Here is a 23,582-nt window from a genome sequence, read left to right as displayed (position 1 = left end):
AGTTTAGTCTGTGAAGTGTTTTAAATTTCAATGTATGTGGGGAAAAAAAAGAGGGGTTTCAAGAATGAAAAACTTTCTCACTGGGGTGATGTCCTGTGAACCTGAATCTCCTTATCCCCTGCCCTCTGGTGAGGTTATAGCCTCTTCCCCTTTGCTAACCATCTGTTCATCATCCATGGCATAGCTTGCTTTTGGGGTCACTCTTAGCTAATCAAGTGATGAAGTCATCATTCCACTGGCTAACTACTGGGCTGCCAAGCCACCTTGTGACTCATAGAACAAGGACATTACTGTACCTGACAGTGGTCACTGCCAATAAAAGAATGGTCTTTCAAAATAGAGGGGAAAGTAGGGCAAGTGATAACAATCAGAAAATTTGCTCACAGGACACTGCCCTTGGGATAAACAGCTTTCCATTCTATGAAACTCACTCTCCCAGGTTGGTTTGTTCCAAGAACCTGAAAGTATACAGACATAAAGGTATAGTGTTAGAAAAAGTATTCTTAACCAAGGGAAAAGAAAACCACAAACATACCTTACAGGTTATCCGTGGCACCTGAACAATCCTCTGCCTCACAGGTGGCAAAACCATTGTCATGCATGGTTGATCTTCAACATATAGAGTAAGGAAACATTGGACAATGGTGTATGAGGAATGCTAAAAACCTCTTCTATTAATCTCCTTCAGGGATAAATTCCTCAGAAAATCATAATTTGGAGCTAACTTTTTGACATATTAGGCTCTGAAATACATGCCACACTGGTCATCTATTCCAAAAAGTAATTTCCTAAAGTGGAATAGCAAGGAGAGGGAAAAAATACTGCAATGCATATGACATAGGTAATGGCCAATGAATAGTTTGATCGAATAATCAATTACCTAGTCCTCTGCTGAATAAAACAATATTTATTTATTTTATAATTTTTTTTATTTTGCTTTGTCGCTGTCTCCCGTGTTAGCGAGGTAGTGCAAGGAAAAAGACGAAAGAATGGCCCAACCCACCCACATACACATGTATATACATACATGTCCACACGCAAATATACATACTTATACATCTCAACGTATACATATATATACACACTCAGACATATACATATATACAAATGTACACAATTCATACTGTCTGCCTTTATTCATTCCCATCGCCACCCTGCCACACATGAAATAACAACCCCCTCCCCCCGCATGTGCGCGAGGTAGCGCTAGGAAAAGACAACAAAGCCGCATTCGTTCACACTCAGTCTCTAGCTGTCATGTATAATGCACTGAAACCACAGCTCCCTTTCCACATCCAGGCCCCACAGAACTTTCCATGGTTTACCCCACACGCTTCACACGCCCTAGTTCAATCCATTGACAGCACGTTGATCCCCGTTATACCACATCGTTCCAATTCATTCTATTCCTTGCACGCTTTTCATCCTCCTGCACGTTCAGGCCCCAATCACTGAAAATCTTTTTCACTTCATCTTTCCACCTCCAATTTGGTCTCCCACTTCTCCTCGTTCCCTCCACCTAGCAGTTAGTGTCCTTGACAATACGGCATTTACAGGCTGCCTGATGTCAACCCTGGCTTAGGCTGGTGAATACCTATGCATCTATATCAATATCTATCTATCTATTTATTTATCTGTGTATGCATGTGAGAAATACTTAGAAATACGGATGGCTTTGTATTTAGCATTTATGGATCTTAAGAAGACATATGATAGGGTTGACAGAGATGCTTTGTGGAAGGTATTAAGAATATATGGTGTGGGAGGTAAGTTGCTATATGTAGTGAAAAGTTTTTACCAAGGGTGCAAGGCATGTATACAAGTAGGAAGGGAGGAAAGTGATTGGTTCCCAGTGAATGTTGGTTTGCGGCAGGGGTGCGTGATGTCTCCTTGGTTATCAAATTTGTTTATGGACGGGGTGGTTAGGGAGGTGAATGCAAGACCTTTGGAGAGAAGGGTAAGTATGCAGTCTGCTGTGGATGAGAGGGCTTAAGAAGTGAGTTGGTTGTCGTTGCTGATGATACAGCACTGGTGGCTGATTCGGGGGAGAAACTGCAGAAGTTGGTGACTGAGTTTGGTAAAGTGTGAGAAAGAACAAAGTTGAGAGTAAATGTGAATAAGGGCAAGGTTATTATGTTCAGTAGGGTTGAGAGGCAAGTTAATTGGGAGGTAAGTATGAATGGAGAAAAACTGGAGGAAGAGAAATGTTTTAGATATCTGGGAGTGGACTCAGCAGCGGATGGGACCATGCAAGCAGAAGTGAATCACATGGTGGAGGAGGGAGTGTATGTTCTGGGAGCTTTGAAAAACGTGTGGAAGGCGAGAACGTTATCTCGGGAACAAAAATGGGTATGTTTGAAGGAATAGTGGTTCCAACAATGTTATATGGTTGCAAGGCATGGGCTATTGATAGGATTGTGCGGAGGAGAGTGGATGTGTTGGAAATGAAAGTTTGAGGACAATAAGTGGTGTGAGGTGGTTTGATCGAGTAAGCACGTCAACCCCAGTATACAACATTGTTCCAATTCACTCCATTCCTTTCACCTTCCTGTACGTTCAGGTCCCAATCACTCAACATAATTTCTACTCTATCATTCCTCCTCCAATTTGGTCTCCTGCTTCTCCTTGTTCCCTCCACCTCTGACACATATATCCTCTTTGTTAATCTTTCCTCACTCATTCTCTCCTTATGTCCAAACCATTTCAGCACACACTCTTCTGCTCTCTCAACCACACATATCTCTTACCCTTCATTACTTACACACTCAAACCACCTCACACCACACATTGTCCTTAAACATTTCATATCCAACACATCCATCCTCCTCCTTGCAAACTTATCTATAGCCCATGCCTTGCAACCATATAATATTGTTGGAACTACTTTTCCTTCAAACATACCTATTTTTGCTCTTTGAGATAACATTCTCTCCTTCCACACATTCTTCATTGCTCCCAGAACCTTCACCCCCTCCCCAACCTGCAACTTACTTCTGCTTCCATACATATACACAAGTACATATTCATACTTGCTTGCCTCCAATCCATTCCTGGCACCACCCCAACCCACAGGAAACAGCATCACTACCAAGTAAGGGTTGGTCTGCAGCAAGAGTATGTGACATCACAATGGTTATATAATTTGTTTGTGGATGGGGTGGTGAGATAGGTAAATGCAAGTCTTGGAGAGAAGGACAAGTATGCTTTCTGTAGGGAATGAGAGGTAATGGGAAATCAGTCAGTTGTTTGCTGATGATACAGCACTGATGGCAGATTTGAGTGAGAACCTGCTGAAGTGTGTGACTGAATTTGGATGAGTATGTGAAAGGAGAAAGTTAAGAGTAAATGTGAATAAAAGTATGTCTCTTGGGTTTAGCATAGTTGAGGGACAGGTTAGCTGGGGTGTAAATTTGAATGGAGAAAAATTGGAGGAATTAAAGTGTTTTAGATACCTCGGAGTGGACATATTAGCAAATGGAACCATGGAAGCAGAATTGAGTAACTGGCCAGGTGAGGGGGGGGCGAAAGTGCTGGGAATGCTGACAAATGTGAGGAACGAGAACGTTATCTGGGAAGGCAAAAAAGGATATGTCTGAAGGTACAGTAGTCCTAAAATACTGTATAGATGCAAGACATGGGCTATAGATAAGCCTATGCAGAGGAGGGTGAATGTACTGGAAATGAAATGTTTGACGACAATATGTAATGTGAGGTGGTTTGATTAAGTAATGAAAGGGTAAGAGATAGGTGTGGTTAAAAAGAATGTGGATGAAAGAGCTGTAAGCATGTGATGGAATGATCTGGACATATGGAGAAAATGAGAGAGGAAAGGTTTACAAAGAGGATATATGAGTCAGAAGTGAGGGTAACAAGGAGAACAGGGAGACCAAATTGGAAATGAAAGGTTGGAGTGAAAAAGATTTTGAGCAACTGGGGCATGAACATTCACCTTTCTATCTCCAACCGGCCTCCCCCTTCTTTTCCCCTCTACTTCTGACACATATCCTCTTTGACAGCATCTCCTTACTCATTCTCTCCCATCTCCAAACATCTGCAGCACAACCTCCTCAGCTCTCTCAACCAGAATCTTATTACCAAACTTCTCCCTTACCCTTCTATTGCTTACTCAAACCACCTCACATACAAATAGTCCTCAAACATTTAATTTCCATCACATTCATCCTCCTCTGCACATCTTACCAATAGCCCATGCCTTGCATCCCTACAATATTAATGGGACTAATGTAATCTTCACACCTAACTATTTTTGCTCTCCCAGATAATGAATTTTTGTTTCCATTCATTCCTCAATGTTCTTAGAACTTTTGCCCCCTCAACCACCCTTTGACTCAATTCCACATATGAAGCCTTTTCTTCTACTTCACTAATGCAGGAAGCTGCAAACAGGTGACAGAAAGAAACCTTTCACAATGATGATATCTCATACAGACAAAGAGATAAAAGAAGGTTGAGTTTGATGTTTTACAGACAGCATCAAAGTAAGTAAGATGAAAAGCTGCATGGAAGACAAACATAAAATGCATGACCTAAAAATAATGTGTAATTAGGCAAAAGAGAATCTAATGGAATTTGATTAAGAGAAATTTGAACAACCTTATCATGGAATAATATGCAATGCTACAGCTACACCTTACAAAGGACCATCAGGAAAGGAAATAGGTCAAGATGACAGAATCAAACACCATTGAGTAATCATGAATGAAAAGCTAGAGTTTGGAGACCACACTGATAAAATCACATAAGTGAGTTAAGTACTGAGTGTAGTAATAATAAAAACTTTTACAATAAGTGATACAAAAGTGACAATGAAAAAGTTCAATGTTTATATTACAAAACTTCAATATTTCTGTGTTCTATGTCACCATCAAAGCAAGTTACAATTAACAGGCTAGAAAAATTCAGAAAAACTTCACAAGCAAAATTGGGGAATGAAGAATATTCATCTTGAGAAAAAACTCAAATTCTACAAACCACAAAAGAGAAAACTACAGTATACAATAATCTACGCAAGGCAATAATTGATACAGTCACAAAAATGTGCTCTCATTACAAATTTCACAAGAGAACATTAAATGGGTTTGTAATAATCACTTGGAATTAATTTAAAAATTATTGTAATAACTATTATTATTACTGAAGGAGCTCTAGCAGAGAAATTATTTACTCTTATGGAATGAGAGGTTTGTTAATCAGACTGCACATACTCCCTTTCATCAACAGATGACGGTACACCCTTGTCGAAGGTGACTTTTCACTCTCAGTTAACCAAAACCAAGTGGTGTACTAAATAGATATCAAATACTGTAACATGGAAGCTTAGCAAGAAAAATGGAGACTTTCTAGCATACTTCTAAGGGAAATAAAAAACCTACATGGACCTACAATAGATGCATTTTGTGTTTTTCTGTGTATAGGTGGAAGAGTGCCCAATGACCTTCACAAAATCATTTATTCTTGAGATAAAATTTCAAAATAGCCTTTTCATCCAAAAAAACATCAATTCTAAAGCGGGAATTTACAGTAAAACAATAAATTTGAAAGTGAAAAAAGTGGCAAGAGAATTTTGAATACTATCCTTTAATGCCCATATAAAATCAAATAGCAGAGGGCTATATATTGTAATGTTGACTTAAAACTATGGAAGGGTGTTCGTCACCATATCAGTTAACAGTAAGTGTGTAAGACTGTTACAGCTCTTTAAAACTATCCCTTTCACCATCAGAAATGGATACAGCAGTGGCTTTCTTTCATCAATGTCAAGTTTACATATTCCAGCAACCTTGCATTATAATATAATGCTCATAAAAACAAATTTAAAAAGGCAAATAAAATAACATGTAATTGGATGCCTGTCACTGGATGAAAAGAGATGACTAAAAACAAATTAATGAATAACAACTGATACATTTGCTGTTGAAGAAGTTGGCGTACATGGCATTGCTGATACTAAATAGCAAGAGCACCTGGTCTGGCAGGTCATATGAAATGTAATTAATCTGTAAATAGCTTGAATGAGTGAAACCACTTAACGTACAGTTGCTTTTCATTTGGAAACACAACAGGACTGAAAAGTAAACAGTCTACATACTGAGCAGCAGTCAAGCTAACATCTAACATGACTATCTGAGAGAAAAGATATAAACATGAAGTAAACAGTAATGCATTACAGTGTATTTCAACTAATTTTTCTGAACTTTGTACTTGATTCTTTCAATTTTCCATTCTCTCCTTCCTCTATTTTACATACTAAAATCAACTTTATTTACAAAGCAAAAACAGATATACCATGGACCATATGATTATTCCCATTTTCAAAAATACTCTGGTCACATCCTGTCAAAAGTTAAATGTTATTAACTTTCACAGTTCTGAAATTACTAGTCAATAAATCAATAAGCTATAAAATCACTTTACATGAAACCTAGTATAACATATACCCTGAATTCTTGAATAACGGTAGAGTCCATGAGAACTGAGGTATTGTGGTACATTAGACATCACGCTTCAACTGACTTCTGTGTGATTTCCAAGGTGGCAGAGACGGAGCAAGGTCCTTGACAGTCCTAGAGAGAAAGAAGCCTAGACAGAGGATAAAAATAAGATGTACATTATAAGTCAGAAGGATAAGTGAGATTATTATGCAATTCAAGTTATGAATTAAAAGCAGGAGATATAAGAATGAACCAGAGTGAAAGTATGAAAATGACTCCCATACCCAATCCCTTGTAACTTGTCTGTTTTAAGGGCTTCCATAATTTCAATTTTATGAAAATAAGCTGGTAACAATGAATCAGTAAAAGAGAAATCATTCAATTCTTCATATGAACGATCTGATTCAACTAATTCTTGATGCCCTTCATATATTAAATAAAACATCTGCTAAAAGCATGCACACACAACCCTACAACAGTTATTTCTTAACTGATACACTACAAGAATAATCAGGTGTGTTCTCTTGAAATAATAGTTAACTTGTATTCACAAGCAATAAATCCAGGTTAAAGGTAAAAGATGCATAATTTCCCTAAAAATCCACTATCAGCTTGCAAAATATGAATTTAAGCTAAACCCCTCATCTGCCCTCACCTAACTGATCTATAAGATGCTATTAGGTTACCTAAGAAAGGTATGAGAATCATATTGTTTTCATACTTGTTAGTCATTTCATGTGTCTGAGAGGTAATGGCAGGAACTTACCAAGAACAGCCTTATTTGCTCACGTCCACTATCAATCTATCCTGTGCAATGCATCAAAACCAGAGCCCCAAACCCATAGCCAAGCCCCACAGACCTTTCATTAATTTCCTGACCACTTTATGTCATGGTTCAACCCAATGAAAGCATATGGCCATGGTATACCACACTGCTTCAATTTGCTCTAAACCATGCATGCCTCACATCCTCCTGTATGTTCAGGCCCCAATAACTCACAGCATCTTTCACTCCATCCTTCCATTATATCCTTAGTTTCCCCTCTTATTTGTTTATTTCTGAGACATACAACTTACCCTCTTTGTCAGTCTCTCCTTACTTATCTTCATATTTTCAAACCACTTCAATACAACCATACTTACTGCATCTCTCTCTTGCTCTCTCATTTCTTACCTAAACAATACTCCTTGCACCACATAATGCCCTTAAAGTAGGAAAAGAGCAAGGCCAAATATACTACTGTCATGTTCAATGTACACAAAAACATAATTACCAGAGTCTCTCACTTATAACAAAGGTTGGGTACCTAGAAAAGGCTAGTATGAGAATATTCAGGGCAAGGCTTCCCAGCTGTTACCAAAGTTCCTCTTTTAATGAAGACTCTGTGCTGAATTAAGCTTACAGACATAAAATATCATATAATAACAATTTAACAGGCAATAAAGAGCAGTGAGGTGATGAAGCTTAACAGAGAGGAGAGATTAAGAATACAGACAATACTGTGTTAAGAGTCCCATGCGGTGCTTGCAAATGCACATTATGGCAAGACAGGATGTGAATTAACAAAAAAAGGTTGACAAAACATATGGCTGATTTAGGACATTATATGCCTTTGAATGATATCATATCATGCACATTAGAAAAAGAACATTTGCAGTATATCTCAAACTCAGCATTTCAAAAAACAGCTACTCCCAGAACCCAGCACTTATAAAGATACCAGTGCTCAGTGAAAACCCAAGCATTTGAACTTCTAAATAATAACTCTAGTCTACATCATACATTTAAAAGTGCTGTACCTAACTATAGTTGTAATTTTGTTCAAACTTTGAAAAAACACGTGTATTAAGCAAATGAAAATCTAAAGCCTATGATCTATTCAATCTGTTATGAAGGCCTATTAGTGCTTAATGTAATGTCACTTGTGCTTATGGAAGGTATCACTGTTGTTTTGGTGCTGCTCAAGCATCTTTGTAAACCAGTCCACTGTAAATTCATGTAGGTCCAATGAAATTGTCATTTCTGTACTTCACATTTACAGTGGTGTCCAAAGAGTATCTAAGATTCAGTAGTGAGTGCAGTGATATAAAAAAATTGCATACATCAGTTGAGGAGGGTAAGTAGTAGTAATGTGTATGAGAGGAAGGAGGTAACAGCGAAACAAGCAGTGGTAGCAATATGTGTAGGGAGGCAGGCCACAGTACAGTGGAAATTATAGTAGTGGCAAAATATGTGGGGAGAGAGGCAGCAGTGTAGCAGGGGAGCAGTGGTGATGAATGTTGGGAGGGAGACAAGAGTGTGGAAAGAAGCAGCAGCAGAGTGACAGGGATCAGTAATCATGTGTATGGTTAGGGAGGCAACAGTGTGGAGGGTAGTAGCAAAGTGTATCTGGTGGGGAAAGCAACAGTATAGCAGGAGGCAGTTGCAAAGTGATAACATTGTGGTGGAAAGCAGCAGCAATATAATTCGCAACTATCATACAACTTCTTAGATTTATGTAAACTGTCTGCATTAGCAATGCCCTTAATCATTCTATTCCATTCATCCACTACTCCTATACCACAAGTTTCTAATTTCATGTTTTGTCCTGTAGCTGCTCTATTCCTAAATCCCTCGAAGAATTGTTCTATCCACATCATCGATCTGTTTTACAAGCTGCAATCAGGTTGCACATATCTCTTCTCGGTTCTAAGGTGGGCAAATTTAAAGCCTATAGCCATTCTCCAAAACTCAGCTCACTTAATTCTAGCACTTCTGGAACCATCTTTTCTTCTTTCTTTTAGACCTCTATTCTTTGAGCTTTAGTAATGACCAAACTTGAGAAGCAAGAAGCACATTAGCACATTCTAGTTTTAGCCTGAAGAAGGATATGAACATCTTGCTGGATATTTCCCCATCTACATACTTGAAAGCTACTCTAATATACTGCAGCAAACAATTTGTCTCATTGACTATCCAAGCAATTTGAACTCTGGCAGCAGGTTAGTGACGATGTAAACTCCCCCGTCCTCAAACACTGAATCCTGAAGCTTATATCCTGCTAGATGATAATCATTCACTTCATCCCATCCTCGTTAATTTTCATTTGCTCAGGTCAAATTTCATCAAGCATGTACATACCAGATCAACTTTTAAATTTGTTTAGGTCCCCTTGTAAGTTAATGCATTCCTCTTTGCTCTTCACTTCGCTCATGAACTTTGCATCATCTGGAAATGCATTCAGGAAGAAGTCCACACCTTCAGGCAAGTCATATAAATAGATAGAAAAGAAAAAAAAGAAAGGGTCCCAGAGCAGACCCCTGTAGCATTCTACTGGTCACCCTGACCCATTTAGAGAAGGAATCCTGCATTTCCATCTCATGTAGTACAGTGTCATATGCTTTCTGGCAATCAAAATACAAAGAATACATCTAGCCTTCCCTTCTATCTAAAACAGAGCTCATTCTCTATGAAGAAATCTAAGAGGCATATTACACATGAATGCTTTTCCCTAAAACCATGTTGCCTCTCCTTAAGTAATTTCTCCTTTGCAGAAGTCATCTACTTGACTTGTAATTAACTTTTCTAGAACCTTACAAACCACAACTTTAGCAGAGAATGGTCTGTAGCTTAGTACTGGCCTCCTTTTTCTTTATAGTTAGGCATGATGTTCACCCTTTTCTATTCCCTTGGCACTGAACAGTATTTCATTAGGGTCACAACTCTGTATAGGTATAAGTAAAGACCTTTTTTGTAGTCTGCTAATGCCTTTATTAGATATCTCAATATTTTTCATAACTTCCTTCCTAATCCATCTAACTGGTGTTGGGACAATGGTGTCTTCTACTCCTCAAACTCTTTTGAACTTATTATTCAGTTCCTCAACAATTTCACCCTTTGAATCCCTGAGACTGATTCCCTGCTATTTATCAGACAATAGATGATTTGTGATGAACTTATAGAGAAGCTTTGAATTTTCTCCAGCTTTGACCTCAGAATTCTATTCAAAGTTTCTCTGTTCCTCCCTTCCCATCCAAGTGTAATTGTGTCTTGCTCCATTATATCTTAAAAATGCTGGCTGCCTAGAATACCATCTATATCCTTACCCCTGTACATCTCAAAACTCTTTTGCTTTTTTGACATCTTTAATTAAAGCATTCATTCCTCTTTCTAACCATTCCCTCTGGATTTCAGGCCTGTTTCTAGTTTGTATTTCACAGAAGCTCTTAACTCTGAATAAACCATAGAATGGCACCATAAAAGGGGCTTAAGCAGCACCAAAATAACAGAGTGATACCTTCTGTACACTAAAGTAAAATTACAGTGAGCTGTAAGAGGACTTCACACAGACAGAATAAGTTATATCAGTTTCATCTTCCCCGTGCACAGGTTTATGAAAGGTTTAAAAAACATTACAACTATCAGAAGTTTCTACACGTAAATTAAATTGTAGATGGGTGTTTAGAGAGATCCCTTGTCCAACACAGTTTTGCCATCTATGGTTTTGAGCATACACACTTTGACTAATGTATACTATTTTACCAACTAGTGCATTAATTTTTGAGTTTCCACAGTTTTCAATGGTACCATTAAAACTTTACTCATGCACTAGGCAAGTGTGAGCTGGCTGTTGGCTGCTTGTGGCTGAGCCCCAAACTAAAATCTTTCTTTAGAAGAGGTAGAATGAGCGTCGCAACCAGGCTGTATTGCTGGAGCAAATGTTGAGATAGCCTTTTGTGTGGAGTAGCTGGCTGGATGCTTTGTAGGAACAAATGAGCATAGCATTAGCGACATACTGCCACAGTATTACCTTACAGTTTTGAGCATAATTTCTTTGTACTTTCAGAGCACGAACATGTTGTTTTTTTAAAGTATACCTTGCTTATTTCCAAACTAGAAGTTTTCTTTACAGAACTTATGGTATGTATCTCAGGGATCATTGCCCCTAACCCCACATTTCCCAAAGGCCCTGTGCCTTGCCAACCAGAGTTTACCAACCACAGGGTCTTCCAGGGATGTAACCCAAGCAGTTGGCAAGGGACCTCTCTACTTTGAAATTCAAGCACTTGGGATTTCACTGAGAACCAGTACCTTCCTTGCAAGTGCAGGATCTTGGAAGATGCCTCTTTTTTTCATCTGCTGGAGTTAATGTAATGTACTGTGATATTTCAGACAATGAAGGCACCTGAATTATCAGGCTAGATCCATAGACAAGGACATTAAAAGATTATACTAATGCACAAACAACATAATCTCTTAAAAAAAAAATCACTTGATAAGGTTCATTCCATCAACATAAATACAAACAGCTAATTAAGATGTAAAACAAATCAAATAAAACCTACCAACAATTTACTTTCCTTCAGCTTACACTCAGGTACTAATTTATACTTGGCTGCCTTCACTGCCAATTTGTGTGCTGTCTCAGGGTCTAGGCAGTGAAATAAAGGCATAACCCAAGAGTCATAAAACTTCTCATTTTTGAAGTACATATTAAGTCCAACAAAAACCATCGCTCCACCAACACCAACTTGGATGATGTCCTTAATTTTTTTCTGAAAAATAAGCAACAGTTTTATTAGTTTTCATAACATCCTGGTGACAGTAAAGTTGAATTCTGTAAGACACAAAAATATCATACATCATAACTCACACTATGTTTCTATAGAAAGCCAAGCCTGACTGTCATGGTCCAGAGAAATGGGGGAAAAAAAATATGAAAAACATTCATTACCCTTTAGGTAAGAAGTGACACCATAATTCAATGAGATTTGCAGCAGTGAAACAGTGTGCATATATTATACATATTCTTTATGTTGGAGGCTCCTGTCACAGACAAGAGTCCACATCATGGCTAGGTCTTAAGTGAAAGAGAGAGAGATTAATGAAAGGGAAAAGAAGAGCCATGGGAAAGTATTTACAAATTTTGGAGAAGTGAATCTCTATCTTTTAAATTGTGCCAGTTCATAGTTACTGGGAAAGATGTGAGGCTGTAGAGAGTTCAAAAGCTTCTAGGTGTAGGGAAAGAAACAATTATCAAAATGGCCCAAACTTGAGTTGCCAATGGCTTCACAGTGATCATGTGACACATCTGCTTGCTGAGTATTGCATGGTACAGCTTGCGGTGAGGGTACATATGAAGCCAACTCTCAGGAGCAAAATCCAAAGTAATACCTATAGAAGAGAAAAAGTGGGACAAAATTGCAGTGTTGGGCAAGTGGGTCAAATTTTGAAGTTGGCAAGGATGCAAAGCTAGAACCACCCCAGACGTTAGAGTAGTACTGCATACAAGGACTGATGAATCCATTGCATATGCAGAGCAATAGTTCAAAAGAAAAGAAATTTCAATATCCAAACAGACTCCCAGTGTCTCAAAGGCAGACTCAGCTATTTCCATACTGTGGAGTTTCCAAGTTTGAGTGGACATTACAGTAATACCATGTATGTTCGTTAACAGGTTGAATTACAAAACTGCTGAAGGAAAGAGGAAAGTAGTGAGGAATTTTTGAGAGGTCAGAGACTGGGTCTTGGAGGCATTAAACCTAACCAGATTTCTTCTACCACACTAACATAAGCAGTGAAAAGTTTTTTATCGAGGATGTAAGGCATGTGTACGAGTAGGAAGAGAGGAAAGTGATTGGTTCTCATTGAATGTCGGTTTGCGGCAGGGGTGCGTGATGTCTCCACTGTTTAAGTCTGAGTTTATTGAGGAAGTTGTGTTGAGAAAAGATAAAAATCGAAAGAGAAAAGAAGGAGCAAAATTGAAATTTTGAGTCATCAGTGTACAAGTGCATTTGGTTATTTGTGTAAGAAAGGAAATTGCAGATAAAAAGGAAAAAAAGTGTGGGAGACAGGATAGAACCTTGATAACATGTTTCTGTTTATGAAAGCAAATGGTGATAGTTAAGCTTATGTCTTTATCTTATAAATTTCAAGAGGCATCCTCCAATTGGTCAATTACTGAGGGAAATTTAAAGTTGGTTTTAAGATTTTACTACTTTAATAACTCAACCTTGGACCTAAATCAGCATATCAGGCACTGAATATTCACAACTTGGCAAGAGAAACAGTATATAGATTAGTGGGTGCAGCACAGGAAATTTCAGAGTCAAGCATTTTGGAGTGATGTCAAGTGTCATAACTAAAGGGAAAATCTGGTAGTCACAGAAAAAGGTCAAATTCAGTAGCTGCTGAGTATAAATGTTCCTTTGTCAAGTCACATATGTCAATCATATGATTAGGTGAACATGATGTAAATCCTGAGCAAATGTCTCAGACCTCCTAGCAAGAGAACGTGATGTAACTAAAATCAAATGGTTCAAAGTTCAAATCTTATTTCAACAGTGTTTAGAGGTTCATTTCATAAATCACAAACCAAAGGTCATATACACCTTGTCCTCATTTACTGCTAAGGTTGCAGTCCTAAAAACATCGCAATAATCAAAAACTGCAATATACAAAATATTCATTTCCTCAAAATACTCCTTAAAGGGGATGTACTCCTGGCTGGGAACTTCTGTGATACCTGGGAATTTTTAGGAGGGAAATAAACACAAAAACATAGTACTGTATCACACTATGTACAATGCTATACCACAAAGACACCAACCATTCAATCTTTTCACAAAGGATCATAAATATAGACGATAAATATTATACAACACAGAGTTCATAACTTCATTTCCTTATCAAGACTGGATGAACTAAGATGACTGTAGATAGGTTACTCAAGTGGAGAAGCCTCTACACTTGACACTGTCTCGATGATGCTGTCTGTCTTGCAGTGTGAATTTTTCCTTGCACTTACATAAAGGAACTATGTAAAATTTTGCAAATTTTGAATAAACTGGGCATAAAAGACTGTGATAAACTGAAACTGTGATATGTAAAACTGCAATAAACAAAGACTAACTGTATGCGCATACTCTTGATACCATAACAAGCATGCTCTTTGTGTTATGCAAGAATAATGCTGATTGTGAGCAAAATGAAGGAACAACTACCAGCTCACCAAGAAAATCAATCTAATAAGCAAAGCAATCATGTTTTTTGTGCTACACAAGACTAGTGCTGAATGTGAGCAAAATGAAGGAGCAACTAAATGCTCACCAAGAAAATCAATCTACTAAGCAAAGCATATTCAAGAAAGCACTGTAAAATATTGTACACAAATGTAGGTGTTGAACTCTAAAAAATGCTTTTCTATCCAAGTTGTCCCATAAGCATGGGATTCTCTGGAATATTCTCTACTAAAATCTGGGTTAGGACCTTCTAACCCTTTGTCTTTATGGTAGGAGAAAAGTGACTTCCCCATCTGTTGCCATCCTTCAAGCAGATACCAGCAGTTTGCTCATTTTGGGCATGCCTTCATGGAGCTAATGAGAGACTGCCACAGAGATGATATCATTGACCAAGTTAATCCTGGCTGCCCAAAAGTTCAGAATTCTCTGATCACAGGCATTAATCCACAATGGTAATCAAGTATAATAAAGAAAAATAATATATAGATATATATATATATATATATTTTTTTTCATACTATTCGCCATTTCCCGCGATAGCGAGGTAGCGTTAAGAACAGAGGACTGGGCCTTTGAGGGAATATCCTCACCTGGCCCTCTTCTCTGTTCCTTCTTTTGAAAAAAAAAAAAAAACGAGAGGGGAGGATTTCCAGCCCCCCGCTCCCTTCCCTTTTAGTCGCCTTCTACGACACGCAGGGAATACGTGGGAAGTATTCTTTCTCCCCTATCCCCAGGGAATATATATATATATATATATATATATATATATATATATATATATATATATTCCCACGTATTCCCTGCGTGTCGTAGAAGGCGACTAAAAGGGGAGGGAGCGGGGGGGCTGGAAATCCTCCCCTCTCGTTTTTTTTTTTTTTTTTAATTTTCCAAAGGAAGGAACGGAGAATGGGGCCAGGTGGGGGTATTCCCTCAGAGGCCCGGTCCTCTGTTCTTGGCGCTACCTCGCTAATGCGGGAAATGGCGAATAGTTTGAAAAAAAAAAGAAAAAAGATATATATATTTCATTTCTATTATACATAATTGCTGTTTCCTATATCAGAGAGGTAGTGCCAGGAAACAGACAAAGAATAGCCCATCCACTCTAATACAAACTCTCATACACATATATATACGTAAATGCCCACATATGAACATATACATACATATACCTATCAATATATACATATATATATACATACACATACATTTATACACATGTACATATTCATACTTGTTTGCCTTCATCCGTTCCAGTTGCTACCCTGCCCCACAGAAAACAGCATCACAACCCCCTGCTTTAGCAAAGTAGAGCCAGGAAAACAGGCAAAAAGGCCACATTTGTTCACACTCAGTCTCTAGCTGTCATGTGTAGTGCACCAAAACCATTGCTCACTATCCACATCCAAGCGCCATATATCTTCCCATGGTTTATCCCTGACACTTCACATGCCCTGGTTCAATCCATTGACAACATCTCGACCCTGGTATACCACATAGTTCCAATGCACTCTATTGCTTGCATGCATCTCACCTTCCTGTATGTTCAGGCCCCGATTGCTCAAAATCTTTTTCACTCCATCCTTCCACTTCCAATTTAGTCTCTCGCTTCTCCTCGTTCCCTCCACCTCTGACACATATATCCTCTTTGTCAATCTTTCCTCACTCATTCTCTCCATATGTCCAAACCATTTCAACACACCCCCTTTTGCTCTCTCAACCTAACTCCTTTTATTTCTACACATCTCTCTTATCCTTTCATTACTTACTTGATAAAACCACCTCACACCATACATTGTCCTCAAATATTTCATTTCCAACACATCCACCCTCCTCCATACAACCCTATCTATAGCCCATGTCTTGCAACTATATAACACTGTTGGAACAACTATTCCTTCAAACATACCCATTTTTGCTCTTTGAGACAATGTTCACTCCTTCCACACATTCTTCATTGCTACCAGAACCTTTGCCCCCTCCCCTCAACCTGTGACTCATTTCAGCTTCTATGGTTCCATCGACCGCTAAGTCCACTCCCAGATATCTAAAATACTTCACTTCTTCCAATTTTTCTACATTCAAACTTACATCCCAATTAACTTGTCCCTCAACCCTACTGAACCTAATGACCTTGCTCTTATATAAATTTACTCTCAACTTTCTCCTTTCACACACTTTTCCAAACATAGTCAAAACTTCTGCAGTTTCTCAAACATATCAGCCATTAGAGATGTATCATCGGCAAGCAACAACTGATTCACTTCCTCGGCCTTCTCCTCCCCAACAGACTGCAAATCTGCCCCACTCTAACCACCCCACCAATAAACAAATTAAACAACCATGGGGACATCACACGCCCCTGCTGCAGACTGATATTCACTGGGAACCAATCACTCTCCTCTCTTCCTACTCTTGCACATGCCTTACGTCCTTGGTAAAAATTTTCACTGCTTCTAGCAACTTACCTCCCACACCATATACTCTTAAAACCTTCCACAAAGCATCTCTATCAACCCTATCATATGCCTTCAACAGATCCATAAATGCTGCATACAAATCCATCTGTTTTTGTATATATTTCTCACATACATTCTTCAAAACAAACACCTGATCCACACATCCTCTACCACTTCAGAAACCACACTGCTCTTCCCCAATCTGATGCTCCGTACAGGCCTTCACCCTCTCAATCAATACCCTCCCATATAATTTCCCAGGAATATTCAACAGACATTATCATTATTACTATCATTATTATTACCATTATTATCATTACTATTATCATTATTATACTTGATCACCATTTCCCGCATTAGCGTCAGGAAACAGATGAAGAATGGCCCATCCACACACACACACACACAGAGATGCACATACATATATTTTTCTATGAGTCCACGGGGAAAATGAAACACTTATCGTGTTTCATTTTCCCCATGGACTCAGGAATATCTTGATCACGCGCAAAATTGTGATCCTTTCCATACATATATATATTTTTTTTTTTTTTTTTTTTTTATACTTTGTCGCTGTCTCCCGCGTTTGCGAGGTAGCGCGAGGAAACAGACGAAAGAAATGGCCCAACCCCCATACACACGTACATACACACGTCCACACACGCAAATATACATACCTACACAGCTTTCCATGGTTTACCCCAGACGCTTCACATGCCTTGATTCAATCCACTGACAGCACGTCAACCCCTGTATACCACATCGCTCCAATTCACTCTATTCCTTGCCCTCCTTTCACCCTCCTGCATGTTCAGGCCCCGATCACACAAAATCTTTTTCACTCCATCTTTCCACCTCCAATTTGGTCTCCCTCTTCTCCTCGTTCCCTCCACCTCCGACACATATATCCTCTTGGTCAATCTTTCCTCACTCATTCTCTCCATGTGCCCAAACCATTTCAAAACACCCTCTTCTGCTCTCTCAACCACGCTCTTTTTATTTCCACACATCTCTCTTACCCTTACGTTACTTACTCGATCAAACCACCTCACACCACACATTGTCCTCAAACATCTCATTTCCAGCACATCCATCCTCCTGCGCACAACTCTATCCATAGCCCACGCCTCGCAACCATACAACATTGTTGGAACCACTATTCCTTCAAACATACCCATTTTTGCTTTCCGAGATAATGTTCTCGACTTCCACACATTTTTCAAGGCTCCCAAAATTTTCGCCCCCTCCCCCACCCTATGATCCACTTCCGCTTCCATGGTTCCATCCGCTGACAGATCCACTCCCTGTGGGGCAGGGTAGCAACTGGAACGGATGAAGGCAAACAAGTATGAATATGTACATGTGTATAAATGTATGTGTATGTATATATATATGTATATATTGATAGGTATATGTATGTATATGTTCATATGTGGGCATTTACGTATATATTTAGGGGATGTATTTAGGGAATCAGTGATGGATTGCGCAAAAGATGCTTGTGGCATGAGAAGAGTGGGAGGTGGGCTGTTTAGAAAGGGTAGTGAGTGGTGGGATGAAGAAGTAAGAGTATTAGTGAAAGAGAAGAGAGAGGCATTTGGACGATTTTTGCAGGGAAAAAATGCAATTGAGTGGGAGAAGTATAAAAGAAAGAGACAGGAGGTCAAGAGAAAGGTGCAAGAGGTGAAAAAAAGGGCAAATGAGAGTTGGGGTGAGAGACTATCAGTAAATTTTAGGGAGAATAAAAAGATGTTCTGGAAGGAGGTAAATAGGGTGCGTAAGACAAGGGAGCAAATGGGAACTTCAGTGAAGGGCGTAAATGGGGAGGTGATAACAAGTAGTGGTGATGTGAGAAGGAGATGGAATGAGTATTTTGAAGGTTTGTTGAATGTGTCTGATGACAGAGTGGCAGATATAGGGTGTTTTGGTCGAGGTGGTGTGCAAAGTGAGAGGGTTAGGGAAAATGATTTGGTAAACAGAGAAGAGGTAGTAAAAGCTTTGCGGAAGATGAAAGCCGGCAAGGCAGCAGGTTTGGATGGTATTGCAGTGGAATTTATTAAAAAAGGGGGTGACTGTATTGTTGACTGGTTGGTAAGGTTATTTAATGTATGTATGACTCATGGTGAGGTGCCTGAGGATTGGCGGAATGCGTGCATAGTGCCATTGTACAAAGGCAAAGGGGATAAGAGTGAGTGCTCAAATTACAGAGGTATAAGTTTGTTGAGTATTCCTGGTAAACTATATGGGAGGGTATTGATTGAGAGGGTGAAGGCATGTACAGAGCATCAGATTGGGGAAGAGCAGTGCGGTTTCAGAAGTGGTAGAGGATGTGTGGATCAGGTGTTTGCTTTGAAGAATGTATGTGAGAAATACTTAGAAAAGCAAATGGATTTGTATGTAGCATTTATGGATCTGGAGAAGGCATATGATAGAGTTGATAGAGATGCTCTGTGGAAGGTATTAAGAATATATGGTGTGGGAGGCAAGTTGTTAGAAGCAGTGAAAAGTTTTTATCGAGGATGTAAGGCATGTGTACGTGTAGGAAGAGAGGAAAGTGATTGGTTCTCAGTGAATGTAGGTTTGCGGCAGGGGTGTGTGATGTCTCCATGGTTGTTTAATTTGTTTATGGATGGGGTTGTTAGGGAGGTAAATGCAAGAGTCCTGGAAAGAGGGGCAAGTATGAAGTCTGTTGGGGATGAGAGAGCTTGGGAAGTGAGTCAGTTGTTGTTCGCTGATGATACAGCGCTGGTGGCTGATTCATGTGAGAAACTGCAGAAGCTGGTGACTGAGTTTGGTAAAGTGTGTGGAAGAAGAAAGTTAAGAGTAAATGTGAATAAGAGCAAGGTTATTAGGTACAGTAGGGTTGAGGGTCAAGTCAATTGGGAGGTGAGTTTGAATGGAGAAAAACTGGAGGAAGTGAAGTGTTTTAGACATATATATATATGTATATATAATTTTTTCATTATTATACTTTGATGCTATCTCCCGCATTAGCAAGGTAGCGCAAGGAAACAGACGAAAGAATGGTATGACCCACCTACATACATATGTATATACATACACGTCCACACATGCACATATGCATACCTATACATTTCAACGTATACATACATATACATACAGACATATGCATATATACACATGTACATAATTCATACTTACTGCCTTGATTCATTCCCGTCGCCACCCCGTCACACATGAAATGACACCCCACTCCCCCCGAACACGTGTGAGGCAGCGCTAGTAAAAGATAACAAAGGCCACATTTGTTCACACTCAGTCTCTAGTTTTCATGTATAATGCACCGACACCACAGCTCCCTTTCCACATCCAGGCCCCACAAAACTTCCCATGGTTTACCCCAGACACTTCACATGCCCTGGTTCAATCCATTGACAGAATGTCAACCCCAGAATACCATATCGTTCCAATTCAATCCATTCCTTGCACACCTTTCACCCTCCTGTTTGTATAGGCCCTGATCACTCAAAATCTTTTTCACCCCATCCTTCCACCTACAATTTGGTCTCCCACTTCTCCTTGTTCCCTCTAACTCTGACACATATATCCTCTCTGTCAATCTTTCCTCACTCATTCTCCATGTGACCAAACCATTTCAATACACCCTTTTCTGCTCTCTCAACCACACTCTTTTTATTACCACACATCTCTCTTACCCTTTCTTTACTTAATCAAAACCACCTCATACCACATATTGTCCTCAAACATCTCATTTCCAACACATCCACCCTCCTCGGCACAACCCTATCTATAGCCCATGCCTCACACATATATGTATATATATATATATATATATATATATATATATATATTTTATCTATTATATTTTGTCACTGTCTCCCACGTTAGCGAAGTAGTGCATGGAAACAGAAGAAAGAATGGCCCAACCCACCCACATATACATGTATATACATAAATGCCCACACATGCACATATACATACAAAGACATGTACTTATAAACACATGTACATATTCATACTTGCTGCCTTCACCCATTCCTGTTGCCACCCCACCACACATGAAATGGCACCCCCTCCCCCCATGCGCATGTGAGGTAGCACTAGGAAAAGACAACAAAGTCCACGTTCGTTCACGCTCAGTCTCTAGCTGTCATGTGTAATGCACTGAACCCTCAGCTCCCTTTCCACATCCAGCCCCACAAAACTTTCCATGGTTCACCCCAGATGCTTCACTTGCCCTGGTTCAATCCATTGACAGTAAATCAACCCCAGTATACCACATTGTTCAAATTCACTATTCCTTGCATGCCTTTCATCTTCCTGTATATTCAGGCCCCAATTGCTCAAAATCTTTTTCACTCCATCCTTCCACATCCAATTTGGTCTCACTCTTCTCCTCGTTCCCTCCACCTCTGACACATATATCCTCTTTGTCAATCTTTCCTCACTCATTCTCTCCATGTGACCAAAACATTTCAATACACCCTCTTCTGCTCTCTCAACCACACTCTTTTTACTACCACACATCTCTCTTACCCTTTCTTTACTTAATCAAAACCACCTCACACCACATATTGTCCTCAAACATCTCATTTCCAACACATCCACCCTCCTCTGCACAACCCTATCTATAGCCCATGCCTCACAACCACATAACATTGTTGGAACCACTATTCCTTCAAACATACCCATTTTTGCTCCCTGAGATAACGTTCTCGCCTTCCACACATTCTTCAACGCTCCCAGAACCTTCACCCCCTCCCCCACCCTGTGACTTACTTCTGCTTCCATGGTTCCATCCACTGCTAAATCCACTCCCAGATATCTAAAACACTTCACTTCCTCCAGTTTTACTCCATTCAAATTTACCTCCCAACTGACTTGTCCCTCAACCCTACTGTATCTAATAACCTTGCTCTTATTCACATTTACTCTCAGCTTTCTTCTTTCACAAACTTTACCAAACTCAGTCACCAGCTTCTGCAATTTCTCACTAGAATCAGCCACCAGTGCTGTATCATCAATGAAGAACTGACTCACTTCCCAAGTCCTCTCATCCATAACAGACTGCATACTTGCCCCTCTTTCCAAAACTCTTCCATTCACCTCCCTAACAACCCAATCCATAAACAAATTAAACAGCCATGGAGACATCACACACCCCTGCCGCAAACCAACATTCACTAGGAACCAATCACTTTCCTCTCTTCCTACTCATACATGTGCCTTACACCCTCAATAGAAACTTTTCACTGCTTCTAGCAACTTACCTCTCTCACCATATACTCTTAATACCTTCCACAGAGCATTTCTATCAACTCTATCTTATGCCCTCTCCAGATTCATAAATGCTACATACAAATACATTTGTTTTTCTAAGTATTTCTCACAAACATTTTTCAAAGCATACACCTGATTCACACATCCTCTACCACTGCTGAAACTGCGCTGCTCTTCCCCAATCTGATGCTCTGTACATGAATTCGCCCTCTCAATCAATATCCTTCCATATAATTTCCCAGGAATACTCAACAAACTTATACCTCTGAGGTTGTCGTGGTCGTCTTCCACAAGTTGGACGCTAACAAAGTAATCAATGGACTTAAAAAATAATTACAATGATACCCCAATATATGTATCGTAAATTTCTAAGGGAATAATCACTTGTGGGAGACATAGTATAGAAGAAAAATGTCTCAAAATTACCTAAACAGCTGATTTCTAAAGATCCTAAACTAATGATTTCAAGATTCAAAATTGCCAAATTCGATAGATTTTGGAAAAGGTTGCAGCTCATTACAGTTGCTCTTCAGTTCAAGATTCTTCTATAAAAGGAATGAAAGCGTTAAAATACTGGCATCAACAACTCCTTACCTTAAATACTTTGTTGGCTAACAACCTGCTAGTAAAACTTGCCATCCCTTTAGTGGACGTCACTTCTTAGTTGCATAAATTGTTTACCTTTTCTTCATTATGCAACCGAGGTGGTCTTCCACTCATGATCCCTCTACGTGCTATTATTTCCTCTCTTCGTGGCCTTCATTTGTGCTTTCGGGTATGATATTTCCAAATTATTTTTGTATTATGTTCTTGACTGAAAAATGACAGTAAATCACTTACATTTAACGATGTGGTTTGAATCAAAATATTTTATAGAGATTTCCCCTGAGGCTGCATCACAGCATCAATAAAAAGGCGCCATCACTGAAACGAAATTGCCGTTGATCATCCCCAAGAGGAGTACCGATGTAAGACGACACTCATAACCGTTTAGTTACTTATTTGTGTAATTATCAATTTGGACAATACGGTGGAAAGCTCTACTCTTGTAGGACCTCGCATAGTTTTCGGAAATGGCAGTTTCAATTCCAAAAGACTACGGGGTGTAACAGCACTTTCCACTGAAACGCAAGGTATGATGATATTTGTCATTTATTGTATTGTATTTATTGAGTAAACTGCTATTATATATAAAATGGAGAACGAAATGATAAAATATAAGGCTAGCGTATATTTACTATATGTTTGGGAAGAAATATGGTTCAACCGACATATTAGCAAATAAAAGTGATGGTTAAGAAGAGTCTGACAGGAAAGACGTACATGTACTTAACTGCGTACACATTACTGTTGTTGTAGGGCACAGATGAAGATATTGCTACTTGCTACATATAGACACAGCACCGTATTA

At 39.2% G+C, this 23,582-nt stretch overlaps 1 protein-coding gene across 5 annotated transcripts in view; it reads right to left on the bottom strand.

The window, feature by feature from the left end:
* Dhod (dihydroorotate dehydrogenase 2) overlaps positions 1-22,916 on the bottom strand; it is a 47,598-nt gene extending 24,682 nt beyond the window's left edge. For 2 of the 5 annotated variants that reach the window (XM_071683821.1, XM_071683823.1), the window contains exons 1-2: positions 22,766-22,916; positions 11,778-11,987 (exon numbers count right to left, since the gene is read on the bottom strand). In XM_071683821.1, coding sequence (XP_071539922.1) covers positions 11,778-11,987; positions 22,766-22,810 — 255 coding nt within the window. In that variant the 5' untranslated portion in view covers positions 22,811-22,916. Of the gene's footprint in view, positions 1-11,777; positions 11,988-20,071; positions 20,296-22,161; positions 22,328-22,434; positions 22,460-22,765 lie in introns of those variants that run through there. The other 3 variants (XM_071683824.1, XM_071683822.1, XM_071683825.1) reach the window with 3 other exon arrangements.
* Positions 22,917-23,582: the final 666 nt, after the last annotated feature.

This window comes from Panulirus ornatus, chromosome 37 (genome assembly GCF_036320965.1).
Source record: "Panulirus ornatus isolate Po-2019 chromosome 37, ASM3632096v1, whole genome shotgun sequence".
In the NCBI taxonomy this organism is placed as follows: domain Eukaryota; kingdom Metazoa; phylum Arthropoda; class Malacostraca; order Decapoda; family Palinuridae; genus Panulirus; species Panulirus ornatus.
This window is presented reverse-complemented; position numbering and strand designations above follow the sequence as displayed.